This window comes from Anneissia japonica, unplaced genomic scaffold, assembly GCF_011630105.1.
Source record: "Anneissia japonica isolate Jap-2015-1 unplaced genomic scaffold, ASM1163010v1 scaffold1053_len387728_cov195, whole genome shotgun sequence".
Taxonomy (NCBI): domain Eukaryota; kingdom Metazoa; phylum Echinodermata; class Crinoidea; order Comatulida; family Comatulidae; genus Anneissia; species Anneissia japonica.
This window is the reverse complement of record NW_022699258.1, coordinates 246,372-265,942: the sequence shown is the minus strand read 5'-3', so window position 1 is coordinate 265,942 and position 19,571 is coordinate 246,372. Positions and strand designations below refer to the sequence as shown.

The 19,571-nt window shown below is 33.1% G+C and overlaps 1 protein-coding gene across 1 annotated transcript in view; it reads left to right on the top strand.

Moving 5' to 3' along the window:
* The window catches only part of LOC117102927 (integrin alpha-9-like), a 16,620-nt gene extending 8,293 nt beyond the window's left edge, over positions 1 to 8,327 (top strand). Inside the window, exons 12-25 of the mRNA XM_033243385.1 lie at positions 130 to 284; positions 989 to 1,155; positions 1,387 to 1,536; positions 2,001 to 2,080; positions 2,194 to 2,338; positions 2,858 to 2,956; positions 3,610 to 3,782; positions 4,150 to 4,276; positions 4,883 to 4,990; positions 5,512 to 5,598; positions 6,093 to 6,197; positions 7,049 to 7,150; positions 7,510 to 7,638; positions 7,852 to 8,327. Of these exons, the coding sequence (XP_033099276.1) occupies positions 130 to 284; positions 989 to 1,155; positions 1,387 to 1,536; positions 2,001 to 2,080; positions 2,194 to 2,338; positions 2,858 to 2,956; positions 3,610 to 3,782; positions 4,150 to 4,276; positions 4,883 to 4,990; positions 5,512 to 5,598; positions 6,093 to 6,197; positions 7,049 to 7,150; positions 7,510 to 7,638; positions 7,852 to 7,926 (1,702 nt within the window). The 3' untranslated portion in view covers positions 7,927 to 8,327. The remainder of the gene's footprint in view (positions 1 to 129; positions 285 to 988; positions 1,156 to 1,386; positions 1,537 to 2,000; positions 2,081 to 2,193; positions 2,339 to 2,857; positions 2,957 to 3,609; positions 3,783 to 4,149; positions 4,277 to 4,882; positions 4,991 to 5,511; positions 5,599 to 6,092; positions 6,198 to 7,048; positions 7,151 to 7,509; positions 7,639 to 7,851) is intronic.
* The last annotated feature ends 11,244 nt before the right edge of the window (positions 8,328 to 19,571 follow it).

Sequence of the window (19,571 nt, the reverse complement as noted above, 5' to 3'; positions counted from 1 at the left end):
TTATCCAGAATATATATATATATATTCATATATATATATATTCTCATCTCACCTAGTCTATTGTTTCTAATCATGCTTGCAACAACATACGACATTTATTTCACATTGACTTATTGCTTTCATTCCAAGATCGTCGGCGATTATTGATATTCACATAACTATTCAATTGAATTCTTCCCGCATCGAGATGGAGAAACGATGTAACATACACGGGAATGAAGTTCCTTGCTCGACAGTAACTACGTGTCTCAAGTTCGATGGGCATTTCGTACCAAACATCGTAGGTAGGTGGTACGGGAGTCTAGAATGCACATGCGTGAAACCTGAACTTCAAACGTAGTGTAAAACTATAGTTAAATACACTTATACAATATTATCCATCAATTTCATGACATTGCGGTTTGAACTTCATAAGTGCAATCGTGATGGTTTGGTTCGAAGACTATCGAATAATATGATTTGATGCCCTGATCACGCAATCATAGCCTGCTATATTTAATTTATGATCCAACAAAATACATGAATATATCACTATGTATGTCTGATTGATGTCATCGAAGCTTCGAGCCCAAACCCCATTTCTCTATAATATTTCCATTGTTGCTAAGTCTGTTCAGATGAATATCATTATTATTATTGCCAGCCCTTACCCTGCGATATAACTGGTTGAATACTAACCCATAACTATCCTAAAGATAACCAGCAAAGTAGTTATATTAGGTATATTAGTACCATTGTTACTCTCGTGTTCAGGAGATTCATATTAACGTCCACAATGCCGTTGAAAGTTCATAAGACAATAATATTAATATATAATGTTAAGTAACAATAATAATAACTTCATTTGGTTTTGTAAATATATTATATTTATTATTTCTATAAACTTGAAAATAATCTTTAAATATAACTGATACAATAATATCTAATAGGCCTAAATATAATATTAACCTTTAGATTTTTGTTTTTAAAACCCTATTTTCTTTTTCAGTTCTAAACTACACGCTAACAGCTTATACACCATCGCCGAAGTCAGACGAAGCAAAGAAAGAAGTAAACTTTTTCCTCACCACTAGTCATATGACCAGCTTTGTTTCAGGAGCCCTGACTCTAGTTCATAGCGAGCAGCAATGTTTTGACGCTAGTGTTTTGTTGACGGTAATGTAACCAAATGTACACATATCTATAACATGATTTTGATATGGAGACATAAGCCTATAAACTAGTCAAATCGCCTTTACGTACGATAACTAATAAATTGAGATAAATTCATCCATAATTAATAACGTGTTTTCTTTAAGCAATATAAATACACATTGTAATCAATATGGTCTAACGACTTAATCTATGTGATTTTTTGACGCCAAGCCTTTTTTAAAATTTTATTAGAAGAGTTTAACGGATTACACAGTTCCTTCGACGTTCAATCTTGCGTATAACATGATAGATGATACATTCACGAATGGCGAGAGCGTCTCGTCAAAGAGGAGACTCCGTCCGATTCTCAACCCATACACGGGTAATCAATTTTCAACAGAGGTTAGTAAAGCTTTTTTTTGTTCTGCAATTATTTTGTTAAAGATTAACTATTTTCTCTGTGTTTTATTACATTGTTACTACTAATGAAAAAGATGATGACGATGTAAGATGACAAATCAATTCGACGACGATGGTGATGACGGTGACAGTGACGGTGAAGATGAAAATTATAATCGATAATGATAGGCCTATGATAATTATAATAATACTAATGATGAAGATGATGATGGTGGTGGTGATGCTGAATGTAATTGTGATGGTGATGATGTTTGTAATGGTGATGATGAAAATTATAATAATAAAGGCATTGATTGACCATAGCAGTGAAGAACATTGAGAGAAGAGAAAATTGTGCTATAATGAACGTTCATGTAATAACAAATTACAATTGCTGAAGTTCTAAAAGTACTTTTGATTTCAAATGATGTAAATCAAATAGTGTGCTCTCGTCTGTTCTTTCATAGGTGCTCCTTTTACGTAACTGCAAATTCAACCATGATTGTAGAAGCAACCTTAGTGTGAATGCGGCTTATCAGATGAGGCGGTAAATACGGAATAAGGTTTTTTTTTTCTAATTTATTTTATCATCAAATGCGTTATTCAGTCAAAAGATAGAGCTGTTTTTATTTTTATTATTATTTTATCATGTATTCACAGAGGGCTTCCCTATCTTGAGTTTGGCGTGGAGACTACGTTCACTATCGACATTTCCGTCCGGAATCTTGGTGACATTATTTACAGCGTTGGAGTAATCCTACAATTTCCCAGACATATAGAGTACTTGAGTTTCAATCCTCTATCGGTTAGTAAAACTAAAGAAATCATATTGTTCTTAGTAACAAAGACACAGATTAAATAATATAGTACAGTATATTAAATTATGCATTTATTCAACCTTTGTTCAGCTATAAACTTATACAATAACAGTTCAATAAAACTAGAGCTTATGAATATACAAGATATACATTGTATAATAACCAAATGTGCCAGAACTGATAATCAAGGGCTAAATGTTTTAGGACAACATATAACCTATAAAATACAACATTTTTAGTTATTATTGGTATCAGTATATTACTTATATTATTTTCATTATCATTCAGGTTTCTGTAATTCAATTTTGATATTGAAGTTTTAATAATATAGATAGATGTTATAATTATATATTCAGGCCTGAATAACCAATTTCTAGCATATAGTTATAGAGCATCTGTTCGGTTATAAATAAAACAAAATCACTAAAATATACATGTCTGTTTGTGGTTTCTGGATTTCCTTGTGGCTCATTCTATTGTCTGATTTGGTCTACTGTGTCTTTCAGCATGAAGCAATAAACTGTGAGTTGCAAGCTGAAGACCTCACAATCGATACATCTATTCTTGAATGTTCCATAGAGAAGGTGTTCCTACGGCAAGATGAGGTAAGACCGACAACCATTTTCTTGGGAGACACATCCATTTTGGGAGGCCCGGGGGGGGGGAATAATGAATTATCGATACTCGATTGATTATTTGTATTTGTTGCTCTTAATCCTAAATTAGTTAACAATTCGCATTATCAATATTGGTTATAGAATTGAACCGGCAAGATACAAGTATCGTTATATATTTGTTATTAGGCGTTTATAACAGATACATTTAATCATGAACAGATGATCCCGAAGAACCAAATAAGGAAAGTTTGATTGTGCACGATCCAGTGATATGAAGGGCTCCCACATAAAGTTTGCGCCCCCCACCCCCCATCCTCCCGGCAATGGCCTCCATTGAAAATGTCCGAAGCAAAAACAATCACGCTCAAGTAGTTCAAACATCATCGATCCACCCACTGCACACATCAGCCACCCCCATGTCGAGACTCCATTATGCCACTGGCACGATCCACTTCAAGTAGGCTACCTTATAATAGCAGAATGATAAAACACAAACCGTACAAAAACCCACAGTAGGTCTAGTATGCCTAATGTGAGTAACGATGCGGGGATCTATGTGTGGGGGATGCTTTAATCTCTCTGTCGCCGTAGGCTCATAGTGAACGATACAGTAAATTGGTGATGATACGTTTTATTTTCAGTATCGTTTCAAGTTAGATTTCAACATTGAAAACGAACAAAATCAACAATCAGCCTTAGCAGATGATAGCCTCATCTTCCAGCTTCTTACTAAAGTTGAGAATCATACGTCATCATCAGGCGTTTCTCAACTCCAAATACCATTGATAGTTGCTGCTGACATCGGAATAACAGGGTAAGAAAAATGCGTTTACATTTAAAATAATATAGCCTATCATAACGGCTAAGATGTTACTTAATTTTGTTGAAGACAGAAAACAATATACTCATATTAAATAATTAATAATAATAACGATAATTATAATACAAATAGTAATGTGATATTATTTTAAGTGTTTATTGTATATCCTCTGTGCGCTTAATTTATTAATGAGTTATATAGACAAATAAGGATGTAAAAATAAATAATCAATAATAAATAAAAATTGCCTTTTTATAAAAAGAACTTATGCATATGCATTGCTCAATTACAGTTGCAACCTTCTTTGTGTGTGTTTTTTTTTTAGTAATAAACATTAAAAGCATTATCTTTTTTCTTGAAGAATATCGATTCCAGAACAGATTTTCCCCGACAGCATTCACCCGATTGCAAACTTCAACACAACAATTATAGACACAACACACGGTGGTATCGGTTATTTCGAACACACATTCAAACTAATATTTGCCGTGAGTAGCCATATTGATTAACAGTTAATACTTGTTCACCACATATTTATGTTCACCACATATTTATAGTGGTTCTATGAGCGTGAAATTTAATTTAGGATCCCCATTTATTCTTCTATTAATTAAAAACCGTCAAAATCCTACCTATATGCAGGGTACCCTGATACATTTGGGTTAATGAGAGAATATTATACCCAATGTATATACAGATGGCCTAGGCATATAATGCTAATAGACCTTTCGGAAGTGTCAATCAAAATTAACAACCAACCAATCAGAACAGGGCCTGAAACATGCGCATGCCCTCAATTTGTTTATGTATGTTTACATTATTATTTTATGGGACCTTCAGCAACAATATATATAGGGGTGGTGCTTACCTGAATGGTCAAATGTTCTAATATGGTGGGTGGCTATACTAATTAGAAAAATGTGTAAATATAAAAATAACCAATAGGCATATCTTAATTCATATGAACTACGAAGACTACATTATAAAAATCATAAAATCATAATTTTAAGATCATATTATTACTATAATGGTATTTTAATGTTTCATATTGTTTTTTTTTTCTTTCTTTTATTTTCCAACTGGTACGATTTAAGATTCGTAATTTCGGCCCTAGTTACGTTGATTCTAAAGTAAATGTTGATATTCAAATACCACGTGCTGTACATGGAGGGGTCATCACGGTGGATGCTACAACTATTAAGGTACAATCTGAGTAAAATACTACGGTAAACTAACTACATAGGCGGTTGCATCTTGATTGTGTATTTTTCTATAAGTGTGTTAACAAACTACTATGAGCCTTCTTGACTTTCTCTGTTTGGACTCTGTCAAATGTAGGCGATGTCGTAAGGCTGTATCTTCGGCTTTTTCATATTCTTTTTTTTTTTAGAGTTAGAGTTTTAGAGTCTCTTGGTTTGATGAATAAGCTTCCTATCACATTCAATCCAATTTTTCTTTTTGATAGAATTATTATTTTGATTCGTTAGGATTATTTAAAGCTATTAGTTCAAGTTTTGTTTTCAAATTTTTGTTTAGGTTTTTAAAATTGTGTATTGTGTTAGGCTTTTGTTGAAATGTTTATTCCGTGTTATTTGTTTGTATTTCATCGTATATTGTCATTGTTACACGTATTGCATTCTCTTAAATGTGGGCTTCCCGCTGTTGCGTGTGAGTTGATTTACATTGTAATGATTATGATAAGTCGTATAATTATGTTTACTAGATATTAGGTGATGGAACGTGCCAGAAAAAGGAATCTCCTAAACACTCCGATGATACTGGAACTCACTCACATCTTGATAATACACTGGTAATAAGAGATTAAATCTAATCTAATTAATCTAATCTAATCTAATTGTTATAAGAAAAACAAATAGGCCTATCACAATAACCGTTTCCTTAATGGGAATACAATCAACTAAACATGATGTATCGCCTGCATAGGCCTATTTAATATTTGTAAATATTCATACACGTTTTCCTTAATAATAAACATGATCTATCCTTTTATCCCTATAGTTGCTATCTGAATTCCGCCTGTTTTTCTCTTGTTTTTAAGATTATTTTTATATTAGGATATATTATTATGAATTAGAATCAAATACAATGATTATATGTTTTAAAGAATGGTAAAAATATAAAACATACACCATTCCTTTCATGGACTGCATATTAATACCGATATAGGCCTATGTTTAAATATAGGCTCTATATATATTCCAATTAATTCCTTTCACTCTGTATTTTCTATATATTGAAAGGCAGACTGTAAAGATATTTTAATAGTATCATTTAACATTACAGAACTGCTCCAATACTAAATGCCAGATAGTCAGTTGTACTCTACCCGACCTGCCAGTTGATAAGAGTTCGATCATTGAAGTCTCCGTGGTCATCAGCCAGAATGGGGTAACGTTTACTAATTTATTGTTTGGTATTTAAAGCCTTCTTCTTTTTCTTCTATGTAAACATAGCACTAATGTTATATCAACTACCGTTTTTAATAATAACCCATTACTGTATTAGTAACCCCCTTCTTATAGTAACCCACCCTAGAAATTAAATCTATAACCCACTGCTCTAATGATAACCCATGTGATTACTATTAGAGCCACCAAAACTATAGACAAAATGACATTAAAATCAATATTTTTGTCGCTTTTTCTTTACTATGTGATTGCGCCGTTGACAATCCTTTCTTTAATTTACTAATTGATGTTTTTGAGTTTCTAAATAAAATAAATCAACAAAGTTTCTTTTCACTCGTACTGTAGTTCTTATTTCTATGAATTAATGACGCGAAAAGCCGCAGGGGTTAGTGGAGTTTACTATTTTCAAGTGCCTTCAATATGCTTGTATAATCGTAACCCACTACTCAGTAACTCAGTAATAGTAACTCGTACTTTAATAGTAACACACCCTAAAGAGCAAACAAATAATAGTAACCAGGGTTAATTTTAGAAACTTTACTATTACATTATATAAAATACCTACATTTTAATGACAACACAACGTAGTAGGCCTATAATGCACGCGTGTTGTATAGAAACGTAAAACCAAAATTCACAAAATGGTCGGTTAACATGAAGCTAAAAATATTATAGTGTCATGGTTACGTATAATATGATTGTCAATATTTACAACAAAATATCTAAAAAAAATAAAATTTATTTACATATTTATTAATGTTTCTATTTAGTATTTCTGGTGATTTTTAAATTCTTACGTTGTAAATAATGTTCCTATTTTTGATGTTTCAGATGTTGAAAAAGCTAGTGTCACTCGTTTCTATTGCGAATGTTTCCAGGGATGAAGAGCATGCCACGAAGCCAATTATATCAACAAAACATGGACTATTAAAGGTAACGTAAATTTACAATTATCATTTGTAAAATATGTTGAATTAATAATATCAGTGGTGAAAAAATTACTCGCAAATGCGATTCTTTTACTGTACCATGTAATTGGCCCTGATGTAGCTCTCTATGCACGCTTCGTGTAGAAAGCCGAGAGTGCAGTGCACCCTCAAATTCGAGAACCCTTCTAATTCGGGACTACTTTTCCAAAGACCAAAATAACAATGTTCAACCTTTTAACACAAAGCTAGCCCTCTAATTGGAGACCAACCCCGAGACCACGCCAAATTTTCAGGTCCCAAAGGTGGTCTCGTATTGGAGGGAAAACTGTATTTTTAATTAATAATTTTGCGCTGCTGTTATAGGTTGTCACCACACTAGTACCGAGTGATACCGGCAAAGTCAAACGTACAAGTATAAGCGGTGTTAGTGTTGTTGTCAGTGTTTTTGTCGGCCTAGCATTTTTACTTGCCATTATACTGGTTTTGTGGAAGGTAATTACAGTAAATAATATATTTACATTTTGTTTTCTTACACATTCAAAATATGGTGTACCATCAGAGAGAAATGTTTAACTGGAATTAATTTATGATAAGTAACATAAGCCATTAACACCATTGCCTAAGTACATCACTGGTTCGGAACTGTCTTTGAACACTGGTGGTTTAGGCCTATGTTAAATTATTTCCTGTTCATTAAATTTTCAGTGTGGGCTTTGGAAGCGACCAACACACTACGTGATCAACAACCAACTTGGAGAAGTCGAACCTGTCGAGCTATAGTATACGGTGTCGAACCATGAATACAACACCTTCACATAGATAAATTAGGATAAGATCTAGGTTGTAAAAACCATGAAATTTAGTATTGCCAGAGCCGTCGGTATCGCACAGACTTTGGCCGGATCATTTTTCATATTTTTATTAATTTAAAAAATATATGTACCTGTTAGCTATAAATTTTATAAATTAATTAATAATTTTTTCACCACAATATCATTCTAATGTTATTTTTAAATAAACGTTCACCATGTGGGTGTTGTAGTGCACTGTAATCTAGGCATTTTACGCCCGTGTTATAAATTAATCGAACACTTTTTTGACAATCCTTAATTGTAGTAGTTATGATTATTTTTGAAAATGTTTAGCGGTATAATAATAAATTAACAATTGACTATACAGTATAAAATTTGAAGTTGAATCAAGTCGGCCAAACTGTCATCACCACACAAAGGTGTACAGTACTAGTCAAGTTAAACCGGCCCTGATTTCTTGCAATCAAAATTTAAACCCCTGAATTAAAGTACATTAAGTTATTTTGAAGTAAATATGTGCTATTTCCGGGCCCCTAGAGGAGCACTTTTTTCAAAAATTTCCAAATGATGTTTCGAACTCCTCAGATTAGAGAGTACATTTCCGAATATCTACAAAATAAGTCACCCCGCCCATCCCCCTCACCGTCTCTCTTAATTCATTTATAGCGCGATGTTGCTTTTATAATGGTCGGAGCACTTGCAAAATAGATCGTGAAATGGGAGCTGCCTGGGAGGATGAGTAGCTCGATTGTCATCCGTTCAGGCACCTTTTGAACTTTTGGTCTTGTGGGACCTTGGCAACGTTATTCATTTCGTTGCTTGAAAACCGATTAGAAATGTTGCTTTTAGCATGTTTCCATAGAATTGATAATTTTGAGAGCACTATAACAATAGGCCTAATAATAATTAAGTTCTGTTACACCATGTTTATAGCAGATCATGAAAATATAAAATCAATTTCTTTTATGATTTAAAATAATTTCCACAAAATTTTGGAATAGTTCCATCTAGTTTGACTATAATATTGTAAATTGAAATTCATTTTTACTAAACCAGAAAGAAACGTCGCAAGTACGTATATCTTTTTGTGGTTTAGTAAAAACGAATTTCAGTTTACAATTTCCACATATATGTTTTTGCATCACACAACAGCCACACAAATCCATGCAACACAAAGTCAACTGTCTGATAAATTATATTATGTTGAAATGGATATGTGGGCACACACACACAGGGGCGATGCATCATTTTCAGTTGCGCATGCTTATAGGCTATTATACAAGACTGACCCCTAAAAGCTAATTTTTTTAAAATAAATTCGCATTCAAACAATTCATACTTGTATGGATGCAAATAATGTATATACATCCAAATAATGCATGAATATACAAATGAATCTACATTGAACATGACAACAATAGTGCGTTATTATGAAATAATTGTTATACACATTTTCAGTCCACCGTATAAACAGGCACATTAAACAATTCATATTTGGGAGGTTATAACATCAATGACAAGAACACCATATGCAAGGAAATTGCATTCTTAAAATATTTATTCTAAATTGTCGTAGTTTGACATTATGTCGTTCAATCTTTAGTTACATCAAATACGTTTTTGTGCATTTTGAGAGAAATATGGAGAGGTATGTGAAAATGAATATGTATCTAGTCGAAGTTGTATTAGTCATATATGGCCTATACAAATCTAAAGACACAATTATTTGTTGTTCATGTGTAGTTATTTTTTCATACTCAATAATCACTTGGATTTGGACCCCTCATCCTTTGCAACGGGGCTGGCGCTGAACCAATAATTTCTATATGTTTTATTTGTTTGTAGCCTTCACTACAGTCCTTGGTAGCAATTTTCTTTCAGATGCCTGTTTGGTTGTGCACCTGCTTGATAATATACAAATTACGGTGAAAGCAAGCTTGCATGTGAAATACTGTATATCGTAGACACGTCGTCACCAAAAATATCTTTGAAAATATTGAATTTCTGAATAGAGTTTCTTCTAAGGTTAGAAATATACATGTATTGTAGGTAAGTAAAGTGTGGGAATGCCGTACTGTAGTTTTACAAGCCAGTACACCTACATGGTGTTAGTTATTGCGGCGTCCTCTGTTTTGTTGTCGTTCAGGCCTACATTTTTCAGACCACAGTCTGTGCTCTAAAATCTGTTTGTAGAGAGTCCTCTTCGTTTGTTTTGTGGACTATTTACAACATAGTAAATCTTAGAATTGAGCCATACAACATTGACATTAAACCAGAATATATGAGTGACAATGTAGAAAACAGTACATTATAAGAGATATTTGTTGTGTTATGACATACCGTATAGTTTCGGTGGTAGGCACAATGCTTTGCAACCCACACTCAACAATATAAATCTAAGTACTCTTCACCAGCTTTAATAAATTGTATATATAAATTGACAGAATTGTGAATTGGTTGAATTATGCTCATTGCTCTATCGATTTGTATTTTACTGATAAATATATATAGGGCCTATACAAATAAGTAAAATAAAAAAATATATAAATTGTATAACTTACATGACTCGAATTATAGTTTTATTTTACTGATAAATATATATAGGGCCTATACAAATAAATAAAATAAAAAAATATATAAATTGTATAACTTACATGACTCGAATTATAGTTTTCTTTATGATTTTTAGGGTAATAATAATATTGATGATTACCAGTAATTCTGGTCATTTGATGATGTCACTACATCATCAATCAAATGATGTTTCAAACTCCTGTAGAATAGAGAGTACATTTCCGAATTTCTACAAAACAAATCACCCCACCCTTCCCCCTCACCGTCTCTGTTAATTCATTTATAGCAACATAGTAAATCTTAGAATTTAGCCATAAAACTGTGACATTAAACCACATTAAACCGGAATATATGAGTGAAAATGAAAAAAACAGTACATTATAAGAGTTAGGCCTATTTGTTGTGTTATGACATACCATATAGTTTTGGTGGTAGGCACAATGCTTTACAACCCACACTCAACAATGTAAATCTAAGTACTCTTTACTTATTTTAATTAATTTAATAAAGCATAATATTATTTATATAGTGACATAAAAACGATCCATGTCATAAACTGCGCTTTAATATAAATAGGCCTAAAACAATCGCATAAATATACCAATTCATGAAAATAGAATGCAGCATAAAATGATCTTAATTCCATCAATGTTCACAAAATGCTTGTATTGTTCTATCTAAATCATTTCAATTAATTTAATAAAAAGTAATTTAAAAGTGATCCGTGGGTCGTAAAATACGCTTCACTTTAAATACATTAAGACTAATAAAAACTGCATGTACACATTCATGAAATAATGCATCACAAAGTGATCTGAATGCCGTTAATGTTCACAAAATTTTTGCATATTTATACATTATATTTTCTGTCCTAATCATTCGCTGTCTCTTATACACATCTAGATGTGTATAAGAGACAGATATCATTCTAATGTTATTTTTAAATAAACGTTCACCATGAATTCTCAAAGACCCTACTATTTGGTTTCGTTAACGGTAGAGGTACGGCAATGGCCGCGTCGACTGTAAATGACCGTGTAAATTATAGTATAAACCAAGGTTCTCCTTAGGCCTATGTCTACCAATCTCATCCACGACGTAAAGCGCTTGTAATTATTCGTTTGTATTCGCAATTGTCAATAATTCCATTTATTCATATAACATTTACCTTTATGGTAAATTTAGTATTTTCAATGCCCAATAATATTATTGCCTCGTTTTCATTGTGCGGTATAGGCCTACATTATTTCTTTTACGTTTATATCTAACAGTGTTTTATTTACATTGTACTTTAAACATTTACCGTAGGCTATGTGTATGTCCAATATGTAGGAATTTATTTTTACTCGACCTCGATTTATTTACGAATCTTAGAGTCTTAGAATGCCATTTCCGGCCATCTTGGGGTACCATAATTATAAATTTTCTTACCTCAGCCCCCCACTATGGTGGGGCTAAGGTGGTACGAATTCTCCATTTGTGGAAATCCCTCCGCAGCTCTCCCATCCTCATATATATATATACATAATACATAACACTCATGCACATACATAGGCTACACATATACATTTATATAATGTAACGGTACATCATACTCGAATGTGTAAGGTAAAGTCATACATATATGGTACTGTACCTACATAAAATAAGAAATACAGTAAAGTAAAAGAAAATTAAAATAAAAAGAGACATAAAACACAACAACACAACACATAAGTCAACTTAATCTTTAAGAAGATCACACCTTTTTATCCATGCTCTTTTAGCTAAGGATTTGCAACATTTGTCGATCAAGGTTTTAATTTTTTGATGAAATACGTTATTGTCATTGCCGAGAATAAAGAGTAATTTGTTTTCAATATCTAATTGTTGGAATTGTTGGAAAACGTGTAGGAAATCGTTAATAAGTTGCTGTTTAAACTTCTCGATTTCCTCATCTAATATAATTTGTAAGTAATCAATTAATTAATTAATTTAATTTAGAGCAGGGCAACTTAGTAAAAAGTGAGTAATATTTTCTTCTTCGTTTATATTACAGCACTTACAGAGCCCAATAGCATTAGGGTCATTAGACCATTTTGCTACTTTACCATCAAGAGGAAGGGTATTCGATCTTAATTTGAATTTCAATGATGCACCCTCAAAGTCATTTTAAGGAGATATACCTCCAATGTAGGAGCATTCTTTATAGTCATATAGTTTTTAATAGACGATTTGCTTTTCCCTTCTTCAAGCCATTGAGATAATGTGAGATCTCTTAAAGCATTCTTTGTGTTGGAAGCCCATTGCATGTTAATATTATCATTGCCATTACGAATGTCAGAGAATATATTATAACAATCTTATAGGATATTTTCAATGAAAAATGGAATCTTAAAAGCAACATCATGAAGGTTCTCCGACATATTCACAATAGTTTTTAAAAATATTTTTGGCCAACGATTTTCTTCCATCTTTAAAATTCTGTCGATATAATTAATTCTATGTAAATTTTGAATATGAGAGATTTTTGACCATCCAAGATCACCATACAAAGTAACATTAGGAGTATTACGGGGCCCTTAATATTCATTTTGCCATTTGCAATTGCAATCTCTCAATTCTTTCACAGTCACTTTTACTCCCTACCCAAATCGGGCTAGCATAGTTTATTGATGGAAGAGCAAGCGTTCGCCAAACAATGTCCCCATAATACACTCTGTTAAAACTATTTAGATTACCAATGATTGCCTTTATATAACCAATAAGGTTGTTACATTTTTGAATTACATGTTCAATATGTGTGTGATCCTTTAAACATCTTGATAACACCAAGATATTTATAGGTTTCACATTCATTTATGAATAGGTTTCCTAGCTTCTCTTTCCCACAACAAGTACATTAGATTTAGTATGGTTAAATTCCAAATTCCAATCTGCAGCGAATTTAGCTGCTAAGTCTAAAAACTTACGGTACGATTTTCTGTTTTTAGCTTTTACAAACGTATGGCTACTAGAGATAATGTACTCGTTTCCACTATTTGTACCAATGTACTCTGCGATTCGAGGATACATAATAGGTTCTTTCTGTATTGTTCACAGACAGCGTTTAATCTCCGTTTCCACTTTTTTTTAAAGCTACGTCATATACTTGTACTAGTATTTATTTTTGTATTTTATATGGACAATGTCTGAAATAAAAGTGAATGAATGATTATTATAATTTAATTTATAGTAAATATTTTATTTTTCTTTGTAATATAACAAATATCATCACTTAATTTACTTCGTTAGGCTTCCATTAGGAAGTTGAATGTTATTGATTACTTACAAGATAAACAAAAAGGTACAGTAAATGTTTACATTCATTTCATATTTTTTTCGGAAATGTATTTATATAAATTAGCTTTAAAATTTACAATTAAAAAAGAACAACAAATTAAGATGAAAAAATACATGGTTGCTAATAAAAATACAGATGTCTTAATTTTCTTTTTAAACTTTGACGAAAAACATGTAGAAGATTTTACATATCATCGTACTGGTACGGATGCAGGATTTGGCGGCAGGGGGGTGCGTTTAAAAGGTGTTGAAAATTTCGTGAAAATAGTACCTGTAGATGGCCGGAAATGACACTTGTAAGATGTGTATAAGAGACAGGTTTGTACATTTCGTAACCATTCCATCGACTTTATGTGTACAGTGGCGGATTCGGGGGGGGGGGAGCCGGCCCGGGCCCTCCCCCTAATTTTTTTCAGAATTTAAAAATATTGAGAAAAGTTTGATTCTGAGAGTGCCATTTACAGCCATCATTTCCGGCCATTCCGGTCATCATAATCATAAATTTTCTTACCTCAGCGATAACCATGGTGGGGTTGAGGTATCAGAGCCTAAATTTATTGTGAAACAATGTAGGGTCATTGCACGTTGTTAAAATTGGAAGCGTGTAAAACTATTAGGTAACACTCTAACAAACTCAAAGAGTGCACAATTTCTATACTGTCTCTTATACACATCTAGATGTGTATAAGAGACAGCTGCGTAGCTGTCTCCAACACAATCGGGAACGCTCCCTGATTCACTGACCAATCAACGTTGCCAAAACTTTGACGTAAAACTTGGGTAATGGGATAAAAAGCGGTTAATGAGATATAGACCTAGATTTGTGAATATTTAAAAACTTGGGAAAATATGAAAAAGGGGTAGATCGTTGGAATTATCAAATTTCATTGTCATTTGTCTCAAACTTTGCCCGAGCAAAAAAAAAAAAAAAAAAGAAAATAGAATATCCATTCTTTCGTACAGTACAGAACCTGTCTCTTATACACATCTAGATGTGTATAAGGCGGAATGCTACAATGATAATATTGAGAAACAAATAGATAAATAATAACTCGCTGAAATAGGAATATCAAGACGTTATAATCGTACAAGTTGTTGTATGGGGGTTGCCTTAAACATCTGGCGGGATGAAGGGGAAAAGCCGGTTGGACTCTGGGCCCAACCCTAACACGGTATATTATGCACTAGACCTATGGCATGCCGAGGAACTAATAGTCCATTGCACTTATTTTAATTTATGAATAAAAGTATCCACGTAGGCCTAGGCCCCTCACTCTAATTAAAACTATTGATAAGTTCAAAGGAATGCATTTGATGTTTGTTACAAAACTAAAACTGATGATTATGGGATAATGGAGAACCATTCAATACGAGCCATACTGTAAAATATTTTGATTAAGTGCACGGATAACATCAAAAGCTAGTTCAAATATTCATAGAAAATCGATAGGAAAGTTGCTGCGCGGAATCACCATAGTACACTTGGACCAATACCTGCGCAGAAAACAGCCTTTATTTTCCGAAGTGCGTGGGCGAATTTCCAGGTTCAATTTATTCCCCCACGCAGGCCTTATTTTGCAATCGGGAATATAAACAAAGAAAAAATTCCTTGGTATGGGCTGGCCATACCGACCGTAATATATTTAATTGCGCGGTGGATACGTCTAAAACGTAAGGAAATAAAGTACAAGCAATAGGCCTACTATTAATTATGTTACTATGTTTGTATAATATTGTTATAAAATACATTTATATAATTCTTGTTCTTAAAATAATTACATTAATGATTAACACTGAAATTTGAAAAAAAAAATGAAATGGAATGATAATAATAATAGTAATAAAATAATGTTTTTATTGGCTATAGACAATCATTATTCTATAATTACAACTTATATTCAATGTTTGTAATCCAAATAAATGAACAGTTAAATATTAATGTTGCATTACTTCTGATTTTGTTTTTTTTAAATAAATAAATGTATGTATTTTATTTCAGTAAAAATTCTGTAAAAGTATAACCAATGCAAAATGCACTTCTGAAGACCTCTGCAAACCAAGTGGACCAGTAGCTATAATGTTGCTTTCTCGTTTTGTGCTCGTTAATTTTGCTGAATGGTGAGTCAAAACTTTTTCGTATTACGAATTTCATGTCCGTTGGGATAACGTTTAACCTGGTTCAGAATTTCAATACTACAACACAAAAACTGTTATATCCCCTAATTAAATTATTTTAAAATAATACAATTGGAGAGGTCAAAATAATAAAATTATTTCATTTATATCATTAATATGACAAAACAATGAACAAAACTGTATAAAGCTCGGTTTCCATACAATCGCTACATAAGCCTGCTCATGACTGACGCTGCGCGTCTTAAACTGTAAACTGCGGTGGTGGACCTATCCTATCATTCGACACTATTTCTACCCCTCTTGTTATACTCCTACACTTTTGGAGTCCTTAAGAGGTCGCTTTACTCACCAAAACCAGTCGCTACAGCGTTTTCACTGCAATCCTTGCACTGCGTAGCTGTCTCCAACACAATCGGGAACGCTCCCTGATTCACTGACCAATCAACGTTGCCAAAACTTTGACGTAAAACTTGGGTAATGGGATAAAAAGCGGTTAATGAGATATAGACCTAGATTTGTGAATATTTAAAAACTTGGGAAAATATGAAAAAGGGGTAGATCGTTGGAATTATCAAATTTCATTGTCATTTGTCTCAAACTTTGCCCGAGCAAAAAAAAAAAAAAAAGAAAATAGAATATCCATTCTTTCGTACAGTACAGAACGTACAGCATACAGTGGGGAAATGTAAATTCGAAGCAACATCCTAATGTGAATTAATTGGTTTTAAATGTTTCTTTTTTTTTTATCATGAAATGACGTCGACATTACTCTTTCTTTTAATTACTTTCATAATTCTGCGTAATCTTTACAATAATAACACATGCAACAGTTGAATTAGAAAAGTACAAACATGTTTTTGTTCTTTTGATTGAACGTTTTAAACTTTTAATAATTTGTTTTATATAATTTAATAAAAATCAAACAATGTATAACAGATAAACAAATATTATACTTATTACGCTTATTTTGTCAAATCACGATACAAAATTAAACACTCAATTGTGCCAAAAAGCCTGGACATTAAAATACGTCTCAAAACATTACAAACACAGGAGCGGTTGGGTGCTTCGCCCAGTCCCTAACTAGCCCCCCTGAATCCCAGTGAATGACTTGGGGCCTTCGGCCCCTTCGTTATGCCAATGATGCTGCATTTAAAATATTCCCACCCAACACCCTCCCCCGAAAGGGAACCACCCTACGCTCCTGTACAGGAGGGTATTGACGAAATTATCACTCGTCCGAGAATGGAATGAAATTGAATTATAACAAATCTGCCGAGATGATTATAAGCTTTAAAAAGTCACCAACCCAGTTCCAGCAAGTTTTAGCACTTAATTCTGAAATTGAGCGTGAAACTATTAGGAATCCATATTGATAGATCATTAAACTGCAGACCAAATGTTAACTACTTGATCAAAAAATGTAATCCCAGAATATACTTCCTAAAGCAACTTCGGAGATCAGGCCTAAATACTTCAAATCTAATTTCTATATTGCCATGATCAGACTAGTGTCGGAATATTGCTGTACTATTTGGGGGACTTGTTCGAGTAAGAAACGTAAGTTCAGACCTCAAATCAATCCATTCTTATTCCTTGGGAAACAGCCCTTAACCTGCACATTATCCAAACACTCGCTGATCGTTGCCTCTATTTTAGAAAATTAAAATCATCTTCCCATAGATTGTATGTCCTTTTACCGTCAGGCCCCCAAAAGAATTACAATCTTAGAAACAATCGTGAATTTTTTCTTCCTAAGAACTTCTTCCGGAACGTTTTAAACGTTTTATTACTATGAAGGGCATGGGCGGCGATCGGTAGGGGACAGGTGGGATATGATCCCCCACTTTTCAAAGTAGAGAGACATCACATCAATTTCCCCCACCCACTTTTCACCAATCTTTTATAGTTAAAACCCCACTTTTCAAAGCGAATGGAAAGAACAACAATTACGAATGACTGCCGTGAATTGTTTCTTCACTTGCGCTCTGTTCCAAGTGCGGTGCGTATTTTTACAGACCAAAACCGAGTAAAAACGCACTTGTTTGTACATTTCGTAACCATTCCATCGACTTTATGTGTACAGTGGCGGATTCGGGGGGGGGGGAGCCGGCCCGGGCCCTCCCCCTAATTTTTTTCAGAATTTAAAAATATTGAGAAAAGTTTGATTCTGAGAGTGCCATTTACAGCCATCATTTCCGGCCATTCCGGTCATCATAATCATAAATTTTCTTACCTCAGCGATAACCATGGTGGGGTTGAGGTATCAGAGCCTAAATTTATTGTGAAACAATGTAGGGTCATTGCACGTTGTTAAAATTGGAAGCGTGTAAAACTATTAGGTAACACTCTAACAAACTCAAAGAGTGCACAATTTCTATAAGCGATTTAATCATTTTGTATATGCTTGTTCAAATTCAAAATTCAAAAACTTTTTATTGTCCAAATTATATAAAACTTACAATTGAAAATTTGTTGTTTGATACACTATGTAAAATAGAAAAGTTAATAATAAAAAGTCAACACACGGAAAATACCAAAGGTTGAACACACAATAAAACAATATTGCAAATAAAGAATCATATTCAATATAACAAGATAAAATGTCATAAAAATTTAAAAAGCATTTAAAAATAAGACTTACATTTAAAACAGTCACTCTAATTTAGTGATGATAAATGATAAATTAAGTAAATCACCTTTATGTTTGTGAAATAAAAATGCTAACTAATGTTTTGTGTGCTTCCTATCTCCCTAGTCGGTAGTACTTCCACTCACAATAGTGTACTCGCAATACTACTTGTACAAAAGTGAAATTCAGAAGAGTAGAAAAATGAAAAAACTTGATTGATTTTAGAAGTACTGTTCATGACTAAAGAGACTAAATCAGAGTGACTGTATTAAGTTTATCTTATTTGTTTTTTATGGCTCGATTGCGTTAAAAACTAATCAGGAGATAATAAATCATTATTTTTAAGAATGCTTTTGCACAAAATATATATATATAAGTGGACATGATTATGATTACAAGGGATAAATTGAAAAAGAAAAACTTGTTATGATGAGTATTTCGGTGACAGATTAAAGGGAGCCCATCCGGCCCCTGTATTTTGAAAATGTAGCGTGGAAATAAATGTTAATTGCATTTCTTAAAATCAATTAGATACGACTTATAAAAGGCTATTGACGCCAGACCTTCCGGGGCTTCGCCCTTGACCCCCAGCGGGGTCCTGGACTTCTCCCTGCACCCTGCCAAGGCTTGGTTTTGGTCTCAAATTCATTTACTCAGTGAATGGGTTTTTACAACAATCACCGGATGCGTACCATTGGTCCGAAGGCCCGTTGGTCCGAATTTGTAACCTCTTTTCCAGGAATGCAGGTTATACGGCAGTAAAACAATTCCTTACAATTTATGGAGTAAATTAAGAAAGATCACTTTTTTAAAACAATGTTCCAAAATATTTTCCCTAACAACATGTAAGGCTAAGTGAAAAAAAAATACTAGTTTCTTGTTACCTCCCGCATCCATTTTCGCTGCCTCACCATTAAAAAAAATATATTTCCTTTACTTTGCGAAATGTA